Source organism: Pelodiscus sinensis, chromosome 20, assembly GCF_049634645.1.
Source record: "Pelodiscus sinensis isolate JC-2024 chromosome 20, ASM4963464v1, whole genome shotgun sequence".
Classification (NCBI taxonomy): Eukaryota; Metazoa; Chordata; order Testudines; family Trionychidae; genus Pelodiscus; species Pelodiscus sinensis.
The window spans coordinates 13,334,924-13,346,811 of record NC_134730.1 but is presented as its reverse complement, the minus strand read 5'-3'; the positions used below and the strand labels follow the sequence as shown (position 1 = coordinate 13,346,811).

The following is an 11,888-nucleotide window of genomic DNA, read 5'->3' as shown; positions in this document are numbered from 1 at the left end:
CTCAGAACAAAAGTAAAACCACCAGAGGTGCTCAGACTGTTCACTTTCACTTTTCGCTCTGCTGTTATACAGGGCAGGGCCTGGGGGTGGGATGAGGCATCACCAGAACAGGAAACCTGAGGGTGCACAACTGGTGTCAAATGCACAAAGTAAATGTATGGGAGGAGGGGGAATGTCTAATTTGACTCTTGTTTCAAGTGCTCATAGGGGTTACAAGCAATGTTCCCTGTAATCTTTTCCATCCCCATGCAGAGTTTTTTCCAGCCATGTGTGGAATAAATTTGTATGTGCACCACAGCGTGTATAAATGTGCACCATCAGGAGAAACACAAACCTAGCAGTGAGCGCTCTGCTTATCAGCTTAATGGCATTTGAATCTCTCCTGAGTGGCCACACAAGGGCCCAGCTTACTGGGAACACTGGTTACAAGTTACAATAGTAAGTGCAGCATTTTCAGATCTGAATGGCATTTTTTAAGTTGACTGTCCCTTCAAATGTTCTCTTTTAACATGTTAGACTCAATTAAATAGTGAGGATGCTGAGAAATGCTATGGTTCATCATTGCAAGATTTCTGCATTCTGTTACCTTCACAGTTAAGGAAAGAGTAAATGAAGTCTTATGGGGTATCATGTGCAAGGGACAGTCCATTGTAGATTCTTAAATGTATCCCCTGAATAATATAGTCTCAACAAAAAGCTGCTGCTCCCTTTTATCCTGCAAAATAAAACTGCTTTTATATTGAACAGTGTTATACTTAGTGTTTATCATAAAGATGATGCTGAGTTCTGTAAATGGCTCTCTCCTGATGCTGTTTGGAGTGGGTTTTACTTACACAGGCAGCACTAACCTCACACAGCTCTGCGGTTTCCACAAAGCCAAATTATGGATGAATAGACAAAGTCCAACTAGCAGAGTTGCAAAGGGAAATTCACGGGAACCTGATCTGGAATTTTGAGAAAGAGAGAAAAGTTCCCAGAACCTGCCCTGGCACCCATACAACCTTTACCAAAGGGGGGAAAGTCCCGTGATCTGTAAAGCTGTCAAACCACATGCAGAAACAGACTAGTGCCCTCTGCTATGACAGCACCAGCTCAGAGGCTATTCAGAGTCCATCTTCTCTCCCCAATTTTACTAAGGAATTTAGCATCTGATATGTCTCAACCCACATGATTCCTGTTGCTTTAGTAAATACACAATTCGATTGCTTCTGGTGGCCTAGATTCAGATCTGTTTTTTGTTACCCATTGTTCTCCTGTTCAAAAAATGCAGCCATCCAATCAGAGAGCAACCATGTGACCGAAGTGAAACCCCATCCTACACCCCGGAGAGTAATTAGTCAAAGACAGAATTAAAGCAGATCCCTCACGAACAGCCCATCAGCCTGAAAGCGGTTCACAGAAAGGGTGCTGTGAACTGGAGTAATGAATTGAATGGGTGAATAGGACCCAGCAGTTGTACCAGAGCGTTCTAAACCCGAAAGGATGGCTCTAATTGCAATTAATATGATTAGCAATCCCACCAGTTCCTAATGCGTGTAAAGCCCCAAACTACCAAGCTACTCGGTCACCGCCTTCAGTCCGATCGAGAGCCACTTGAACACAGCGCTGCTGGCAGACGCTCCTGGGAGAAAGGACTTGTCAGTTGCCAGTAAGCAGCTTGGGGTGTGTCATTGAGAAACAAGGATAAGTCAATGAGTCAACCCGCCCTCCCTTCATCACAGCAAGTCTTCCGGGACCAACATTCTGCCCCCCCGAGGAAGTCGCGGCAGCGCTCAGCTGGAGGCAGGCTGCAGGCTGGATGACTCAAGGCGCCCCACGCCTGCTTCTCTTAGACGCCTTGTCTCTGGGGGAACGAAGTGCCCCAGCCCTTCTGGAGAATCTTCGCTCTTGCGACTTCGGGCCACTTCTGCTTCCGGAGAGCTCAATTTGCACGCGGGAGGCTGAGCAGCCTGTCAAAAAACGTGGGGAAAGCGGAGGAGCGCGGGGGGGGGGGGGGGGGGGGAAGCGAGCCTCTTTCCTCTTATTTGCATAACCCCGCCTTCTCGAGGTTTGGATCCACTCTCGCACTTCACGAGCCGGGTCAGCGCCCCTCAGCTCCTCCCTCGCCTAACTCCGATTGGTCCGGCGTCACCTCCCAGCCCCCTCTTGCCCGCCCCCTGCTATAAAGGGCGGTGACAGGCGCTGAACTCAGACAGAGAGCGGGGCGGGGATTCGGGCGCTGCGCTGTGGTTGTCTCCCTGCTGGTGCGCGCTCTCTCCTCGGGCCAGACCCCGCCCCGGGGACACCTGCTGCCCGGAACCTCCCTGGGCTTTCCGGGTGTCTTCGCCCGGCGCTGGAGCGATCCGCCCGCGTCCTAGCGGGGCTGCGGCGGGCTCCTCTGATCCCTTTCCCCGCTCCCCCGGGAAGATGAGTGACGGGGCAGGGAGCGAGCAGCAGCTGCTGCCCCGGCTCTGCTGCCTGGAGAAGGGGCCGAACGGCTACGGCTTCCACTTGCACGGGGAGAAGGGCAAGGTGGGCCAGTTCATCCGGCTGGTGGAGCCCAACTCCCCGGCCCAGGCGGCGGGGCTGCGGGCCGGGGACCGGCTGGTGGAGGTGAACGGCGAGAACGTGGAGAAGGAAAGTCACCAGCAGGTAGTGAACCGCATCCGATCCGCCGTGGGCGCCGTGCGCCTGCTGGTGGTGGACGCGGAGACCGACCAGCAGCTGCAGAAGCTGGGCATCCAGTGCCGCGAGGAGCTGGTCCGGGGGCTGCCCGCCGCGGGGCAGGAGAAGCCGGAGGAGAAAAGTAACGAGGAGCCGCTGGAGACACCGAAGGAGCAGGAGGAGCGGCCAGAGGAGGAGGAGGAGGAGACGAGCCACCCTGCGGCGAGGGTAAATGTAGGTTCTTTCTGGGGAGGAGGGCGAGCCTTGGGGTCTAAGGGCGAACTGGAGCGGGAGAAGTAAAGGAGGCGGGAGACCGCCACGGTGCTCTGTGTGTGTGTGTGTGTGTGTGTGTGTGTGTGTGTGTGTGTGAATTAGGCAGAAGGGTGAAGAGTTCGTGCAGGTTGGGGCTAGGAGGGACAGGTTCTCAAGTAGCTCGAACTTTAACTGAAGTGCCCCTTTTAAAGAAAGGCCAACTTTGAAATCTAGCCTGTTAAGTAATAAGAATCTCAAGCATTCCATTGGCCCATGAAGCACTCTTCCTGTTGCTTTTTTACAAGCACACTTTCCAGTCTTTTCTTAAAAGTTTTGGGAAAGCAGTGGTAGACATGAAAATGAAGGGCAAATGAGAAAAAACAATAATGGAAGCAGAAGAATCCAGGCTACATACCATCCTCGAGGCTTAAACGTCTCTCTCCTGCTGCCACATGATAGAGGCAAACGGGAAACTGAAAGTCACTATTCAAAGTTCGTGGGAGTATTCAGGGGTCCTGGTCCTTGACTGGGTCCCCTCTTGTGCGAGGTGCTGCACAAAGTAAACAAGTGTGTGTGGGGGGCCGGGAAGGGGGGTGTTAAACTTTCCCTAGCTCACTTTTTTCATAGAAGGGTAAGGCTTTTGTTTGCCCCTCTTAAGCATCTTCTCTTGCCAGTAACCACTAGGACTGCATGGTGCCATGTTGCTGTAGTTGGGATATTTGAAATAAGATTACTTTTCAACAGAATCCACTTTCCTCTCAAGCATTGCAGTGAAAGTGGTGTAATTACTCTTACAGATATGGATGAGAGTCATGGTCGAACAACGCAAGGACTATTGCCTTCTCGGTGCTCATAGGACACTAATGCCACCCTTGCGTGCATGTATGGATGTGAAACTGAATGCTTCTCCTGCTTGTTAGAATTGTGTAGCTCTTAGTTGGTGGGGAGGCAAAAGAGATCAGCATCTCTGTTATGATGAGATGGGTTATTTGTCCAGGGCCCTCTAACTAGATCCTCAGGCATCCCAAAGTTAATTCAAATTTCTGTGGGCTTAGAGTCCTAGATTAGGGTTGAAAGACCTATAGAAGATCATCTAGTCCAACCCCAACTAAATGAATGTCGTAGGTTGTCATAGATCAGAAAGAACCAGTAGCTGGTGGCTAATTAGGAGGTGGGGAGCTAGTAGAGCTGCATTATCCTCTTTTAAATCTCGCTCGTTCTTTTTTGCTGTGATATGGTGGGTTTTTTTTTTTTTCCTTTTAAAAAAGGTGCAACCCCTCCCAAAAACCCTTGACAGTGGTCAGGCTGCTGGTGTGCTCTGACCAGTTTTTCATACTGACCGGTATCTTGTTTTGTTCGCTGCTCTATCCAATTAAAGATTGTAGTAAATTCTTCAGGGCAGGGATTCTGTCATTCTGCAGTGTCCTGAACAATGGGAGCTGGACCTCTCGGTGCTACTGACAGAAAACGATTAAAAACTAAATAAAAGGGATGGGGAACTTTGATTCATGCTGACTTAAGTCTTGGGTAAATGTGGAGGGGGAGAAGGGACTCTGGAACTGAGACTCAGCATCCTTTACTTACTTGGGGTAGTTACTAATAGAGGCTCTGCCTTCATGACCTAATGAATATTTATTTATATAATCAAAAATATGTACCTTGTTGTGAAGACTTCATGTTTTCACCCATCGGTGGTCCTCAAAGCTGAGTTCTCTTACTTAGGAAGGGAGAGATGAAAAATCTGAACTCTTGAAAGAAGCAGGGTCACTCCTTTATGATCAGCATAAACTTTCCATGTATACAATTCTGTAGCTGCCATAGTGGGTGCATTATTCATCAGAGCTTAAGGGTGAGAGGTGAGCCTGAAGAAGAGAACTGAAGGCTTAATTATCAAACAAAGATGTAAATAGGCCAAAATGGCTCAAAGTGAGAGTTTGAACTCTCAATAGAACGGTGTTGGTCCGATGTCCCAAAGAAGCTCCACTCCCCAACTTCAGTAAATTGAAGTCTCAGGTGCAAACACTATTTTTCTGAGTTCCAGCTCTGAACCTCTAATGCTCTAAAGCCTGGTTTTTTTTTTTTTTTGGGGGGGGGGGGTCACCTATCAGTTTGTGTTAATACAAGAAAACAACCTGTAGCGGGGGTAGGATCTAGAGAGGTGCTGTGAACTTTAGACTTGGACTCTGTAAAAGAGCAATCCCAATTACAGGCAGGGTGTTAGCTGGTGTGAGGAGGAGGAGCAGGGTGCCCTTAAGGAGATAAGTGAGGACAATGGATGGACTTTGGTGTCTGCGCTGAGTTAACATTCTTACTGATTTCTGCTAAGGAGTGTTAATTCTGCAACTTCTCCCTCTATTGGACTTTAGTCTGCAGCTAGAACACATGTTCCCCTTTGGCCGCTCTGCTGGGAGGTAGCCTGCCAACTGCACAGACTGATGGGAAAATACCAGGTCATTGGAGCAGATGTGCTGATAGCAGGATTTTGTACTCCTCAGTTTCCCACAAAGGAGCCTGACAGGGCTGAAGTGGCTTTGGCCAGGGAGTGAGAGTCCCTTTGACTGGGGATGGGGGCAACAAAATTTTTGGTTCATCTTTCATCTCACCCCATTAAAATGAGAGGAGTCTTCTCTTGATGACCCTTGGGAGAGGAAGAAAGAAGAACACTGATGCAATTTGCCCTTTCTATAGGGGACAGAAATCTGGCGTTCCCTCCCACTGATCTTTACTATGTTGCAGCCATATCAGTCAAGTGGCCTCACTGCCATGATGTAAAGATCTTGTTATGTGCCCAGAGCCTTAGGGAGCTCTGAGTCCTGGTTGCTTTGGGACAAACATATTGTACCCTCCCTAATGCAGGCACAGCTCGGGCTTTACATTCAGGACAGTTAAAGCCACATGTCAGAATGAATTCTAATGATAGGAAGGAAAACCCAGCTGTGCTGCCAGATTCCATCAGTAGGGGTCTGTCAGACTGTTTTGCCACCTTGCCATGTGCTTTTAAAGATTCTCTGACACATTCTGGCCTGCATAGGGATGGCTTATTTTATGGACTATGGCAACAAATTATGCCAATCAGAGTTAGTTTGAGATAGGAACTTCTTATCAGGGAGGAATGGAGATTTGTTTTTGTGATGTGGGGGTGTGTTGCCCTGGTTTTCCACCACACCCTTGAATGCGTTGGGTGGAGGAGCAGGCACATGTCTTGTGTGCAGGGAGAGATAGGATCAACTGTTGTTGTGCTTCAAATAAGGGTCTTCCTAGGGAGTAATTGCCTCCCTAGCAGGATTTAAATCCTCTGATGCTTAAGGGCCATTCTCTGGTTTTGTGCAGTCCTTAGCAGAGGCACATTCTTTCCTGTCTTCTTCAAAGTACTGGAGTGAAGAAAATTAGGGGGCATCCTTTGAGTGAATCCTGTTTAACTTGTGTGTGAGATTACTGTGTGTCGGTCCGTTCCAAAGGCAGCCAGCTCTGCGTGAACCATTGTACCCTAATCCGTACTGCTTGCAGGGCTTGATCGTCCTGCAGAGTTACCAAAGCTGATAGGTTCCTCTGGATGTTTGTTTTGGGGGGGGGTGTGTGGGGGGGGGGGGAGGGTGTCCACTTAGCTCCTCATACTAGTGGGGGGGAAAGGGACAAATAATTGTGCTGTATATGATCTCTTTGCCCATAGCTCAGCATACCCGGAAGGCCCTGGTATGGCTAAATTATCTGTAGCGCTTTGAGGCTCTTGGATGAAAATCCTGTGTGAGCATCAAAATTATGCTGAGCCCTGAGGTCATTACTGTAGCACCCCGCTATGGATTAGAGCTCAGCTCTCAATGGATACAGCAGCATGACAAGACGAAGGGCGTTCATGAGTTACTTGATCTATATGGCAGAAGAACATTAACAGGGTGCAGGGAATGTATGGTCACCCACCAGGGATTCCACCTCTCCAGATAGTCACAGCCAGCTTTGAGTTACAAGGCTCCTTTTATTAGGAACTAGCGCTCCTTGTTCGGGCCATGAAGCTCCTGGTATCTTTTCCTCCTCTGCCCGGTCTCAGACCTAGCTGTGTCTTGTGGGCTTGTCACCAGGGTGGCTGACAATGCAATGGCATCTCTGAAGTTGGAGCCTGCTGAGGCTCCAGCATTGTGATGTTAGCCTGGTGCAGGGAGTTAACACTAGGGTAGTTTCTCTTCCTTCCCAGAAACAGGAAGTACATGTGTCTGCCCCATGTGAAACGGGTTGTGGCTTGCACAGCAGGAACTCCTAACCCTCCATGGGCTGGGACTGATAACTGGCTGGCCTCTGGGACCCTAGAGGTGTGACAGCGAAGGGAGACTTTGTTTGAAGGGGAAAATCCACAGGGTGCCTGCCTAAGGAGCTCCTTCTCTGAGAGCTGCATGGGAGGAAGTGAAGGATCAACACTGAACTAGCAGTGGCAGTAACATTTTCTTTAGGGCTGGTGGGAGGAAGATCCCCTGAGGCTTAGAGACTCTCAGCAAAAATCTGACCTATAAGGTATTAGTCTCACAACACTTGCTGATTAGTGACAGGTGGTGTCTGGGGAATCCCCAACAGTGATTGCCTCCATTTGAAGGCCAGGAACCTCATGTGTCCCTCTCTGCTGCAGCAGGAAGGATTAAACCCTGTCTGGAGCCAGACTAAGAGGCCAGTGCTCTCCACTGAACTCAAGAGGGCTGCTGAGTACTGCAGAAATTCTCAGCACTTCTCCTAAGTGCCTAAATGGAATCAGAGGTGCCTGGAAAAATCTCCCCTTGCATCCTAATGATGTGATAGAAGTGGCTTTGGGTGGGACACAGAAAGGAGTTCATCCTGTAATTGCAGGGAGCACCCCCCCCCCCACTGAGACTGGAGAATTGCTCATTTCCTTTTGGCAGGGGGAGGCAGGGTAGCAAGTTGAGACTCAGCCATTGATTCAAGAAGAATCCACTAACTTCTCAGCTGATGAGACTAATCTGCTAGTGCAGTGTTTCTCAACCAATGGTACGAGTACCCTTAGGGGTACTCTAAGCCTAGGGTGGGGGGAATGTCAACACAACTGAAATTTGGAGAACTGAATTTTAAGTTTTACAGCATTTTATTACCTTTGTACTTTTTACACCCAAAAACTTCATTGCTGCCTGGTACGATTAAGTTATTTAAACGTGTTGCAATGGTTTTAAAAAAAAATTGTCTGAACTGTAGGTACTGGGGGTAATTATTTTTAAAGGGGTAGTTTATAAAAAATGGTTGAGACACTGAGCTAGTGTTCTGGGGTGGGGGTGGGGAATTCTCCAGGTCCTGTCTGGGTTAATAATGAGTCTCCAGGTAACACTCACTAGATTTGCACGTGTCAGAGTCCTATTTGCTTTATTGGGCTGGACTGCACATTATTTGCTTAATGAGCTCAAGACTCCCTCTGACAGAAAGGCAAGCTGTCATGTAGCAACAGGTTGATACTTGGCTTTGTTCTAAGGAATGGGGGGGGGGGGGAACCTGCTGTTTGGCGGGCAAAGTCCAGAGTGGGGCTCTGCTGCTGAGCCCTCTTCCCTTGTGCACCACAAACACCCATACTTGTGCTTCATTTTTGGCTCTCCCCTCTCCCCCCCGTCCTGCCATGACTCCTTGGAAGGAGAAACATTTACTCGCCTGTGTTCACAGCCCATCTGTGTCAGCCCTGAGTGCGCACGACAAGGTCTGAGGAGCCCAAAGACAGCAGGAGGAGAGCAGGCAAGCTCTGTTGCCTTGGCTCTTGCAGCACGGTTCTGATGGCTGTTCCTCCCCTCCAGCTGGATCTGAGAGCACTTTGGAAAACTGTTGTGTATTTATGACTAAGCTTTGCATATTTGGCTAGGCATGTCTCTGGTGTTCCTCGCTATATTTATTTGTATTTCCGAGGCGCAGGTGTGGGCCAGGACCTCCTTATCCTAGGCACTCTACAAACACAACACACAGATTGTCCCTGCTTTAAGGAGCTTTTACTTGTATTGTAAGACAGGAGACAGCAGATGGTCTATATCACGTGAGTAAAAGCCTCTCTAGGCGGTAGGGTGTAAGCATCCAGGAGGGAGTGGTATGAAGGGAGCCTATTCAGGAGTAATGGCATTGCATTTAGCAAAGGAAAACTTAGGATGAATATAGAGGAAACTGTTAATGAGTTAGTGGATTGTTCTAAGAGCAGGGGTGGGGAACCTCTGGCCCGGGGGGCTGGATGCGGCCCCCGGCTTGCCTGGATCCTGCCCCTCACATACTCAGCCCCCCACACCCTACACAGCATCAGGGAGCCCACACTGGTGCTCCAGCCCCCTGCCTCCCTACTGCAGGACTGGAGCGCACAGGCTACTAGCCTGGGCCCTTCTAGGCTCTGGTGTGTGAGGTAACTGGGGGGTTGTCTTTCTCCTTCTCAGTCATGAGCCATGTCAGTGAGGGTTGGTGGGTTGTCTGGTGTTGTGTGTGTTGGTTTTTTTTTTTTTTTTTCTTCTTCTCACTTTTGTTTGCAGGCCCCTGATTTTTTTTTTTTCTGTGGGTCAGTGACTTGTGACCCCCCCCCCCATTGCTTGGGACATACCGATGTGACTGGACAAAGGCCTAGAAAATAAGCCTGGGGAAGGGCCTGGTGACTTGGTAGACGGAGCTGGGTACCTCTTGTTCAGGAAATAGAAATGGATTCTTGACGACTTTGGACTCTTTCAAATTTGAGCCAAACTTGGCACTGCCAGTGAACTGAAAAAAAATCCCTTCCCCCAGCCCTGTTTATGGGCCTCTTGGCAGGCTCCTGAAAGGCACCCACTGTCTGCCTGAAACTGTAGGGCAGAAAGTGAAGAATGCAGGATCATAATTACAGGGGAAGAGAGATCCATATTGGAGATGGCCCAACAGCCTGGATGTACATCTTTAGTCCGGCGAGAATTGCTGTGTGACTGCCAAGGGCAAGTGATCAGGACCTTGCTCATAGATCTGATCTTATGAACTGATTAATATTTAACCTGAAACAGAAATCGGACCTCACAGCCTTTGAGTCCAGGCTGGTTTAGAGAACAGCAGCCTTTTGAACATAAGAATGACCATAGTGGGTCAGTCCAACGGTCCATCTAGTCCAGTATCCTGTCTTCTGACAGTGGCCAATTCCAGATGCCCCAGAGGGAGTGAACATAACAGGTAATCAAGAGCTCCCTCTCCTGTCATCCGTTTCCAGCCTCTGACAGACTAGGGACACCCTTCCTACCGATCCTGACTAATAGCCATTGATGGCCCTAACCTCCATGAGTTTATCTAGTTCTCAAAAGGGCACCCCAATCTAAGGATGTTAAATATTGACTAACTGGCTAATCAAATAGTCAATGCATTTTGCATCAACTATTCTATTAATCAATAGGGTGCCTCTGGGCTGTAGCTACACTTCAAAGGCAAAAGCCCTGCATGGAGCCCAGGGTCAGCTGGAAACTCTCCCACTGGCCCCGGGCTCCGTGTGGTGCTGCCACTTTGAATCATCACATGCAGCCTGGGGACACCCCAGCTGGCCCCAGGGTGCATGTGGCTTTCCAAAGCAGCAGCACCGCATAGAGCCTGGGGTCTGGCCCGAGGCTCCAAGCAAGTGCGGCCGCTTTGAAGTACCCCCTCCTCTTACTGCCTTTCTGATAGTCTGCAAGGGGGGGAAGTGACTGATAAGCATTTGCTTATTGGATAGTCTACTAGTCCTTCTCATCCCTACCCCAATCATTTGTAGGCAAGTCCTATTTATAGAAGTGATTTAGGAGCCCAAGTCTCACAAAGTCAATGGAACTTAGACTCTTAAGTCATTTTAGGTGCTTTTGAACACTTTATCTCTGCTCTGAATTATCCAGACTTGGACACTCTAAAGTGATATGCAAGACTCCCTGAAGAGCTGAACTCTTTATTGCTTGTGTGTCTCCCCCCCCCCCCCCCCGGCCTTATGTTGGGGCAGTTAGGGGAGAAACTCTGGCTGTCAACTTTTTTCCCATGACCCAATTGAAGAAAATTGCAGGCAACCCAACATAATTTGATTAGTGTCTGGGCTCAGGGGAGGGGCTGAGGATGAAAGCTTTGGGCTGTAGTTGGGGGGCTTCAGGTCAGGGGTGGGTCAGAACTGGGGCAGGAGGAGCTTACCTCAAGCAGAACCCGCTCAGTGGGAGTGCTAAGGCAGCTTCCTGCTTGTCCTGGCCCTGTAGACCATGCTGTGCCCCAGAAGCAGCCAACCTCAGGTTCTAGTCAATGGGAGTGCAGAGCTAGTGCTCGGGGCAGGGGCAGTACATAGTACTGTGCACACTTCTGCCCTCACTTATGAACTGGGCCTGCTGCCAGCCATTTCTGGGGCATAGCAAGTCTGCAGTGCCAGGACAGGCAGGAAGCTGCCTTAGCACCCCCTGTGATCACCCTGCGGCAACAAGACCTAGTGCCTGACATGTCATGACTCAGTTTGAGAGCCACTGAGCTAGAGGGTTAGCTTATCCCAGTGTGTCACTTTTGCACATGGGTGCAAAGCATTCATGTGCTGCTTTGGTGCAACATGGCTACAAATGTCACCAATTGCCTGTTTGGGATCTTGGTAAAACTATGTACTGGCTCCTTTAAATAGCACAATTGGCCCTGAACTTGACCCTTTAGTTACTGCCGTTATAACTTGCTAAGTCTCCCCATCAAGTTTCTCTTGTGATTCATAATATGATAAAGCTACTAAAAATACCAGTGTGAACGATAAACTGTAGAACTAAACTCTGGTCCTGTTCCGGGTGCTTGGTGCTTTACCTCGCCTTGCATTCCTGTCCTCCATATAATTATATATATTTATAATTCTCACAGACACACACACACACACACCCCATGCTCTGAAGCCCAGGGAAACTGCTGGCCATCAGCACCTCTGAAACAAGCACTAGAGAAGACAGGCCGTGGAAGCTTTAACAGTTGAGTGTGCCTAGCCTTCGAGCTGAGGCTGCAGCCAATTGCTAAGCGGGACCAGCATTTCCGCTTTTGCCACCTCGTTTCTC

The 11,888-nt window shown here is 49.3% G+C and overlaps 1 protein-coding gene across 2 annotated transcripts in view; it reads left to right on the top strand.

Annotated features, from left to right (window-relative positions):
• The first annotated feature begins 2,175 nt into the window (after positions 1-2,175).
• Positions 2,176-11,888, top strand: part of NHERF1 (NHERF family PDZ scaffold protein 1) — a 37,007-nt gene continuing 27,294 nt past the window's right edge. Inside the window, exon 1 of one of the 2 annotated variants that reach the window (XM_075903714.1) lies at positions 2,176-2,871. In XM_075903714.1, the coding sequence (XP_075759829.1) occupies positions 2,407-2,871 (465 nt within the window). In that variant the 5' untranslated portion in view covers positions 2,176-2,406. Of the gene's footprint in view, positions 2,878-11,888 lie in introns of both variants that reach the window. The other variant, XM_025178096.2, reaches the window with a different exon arrangement.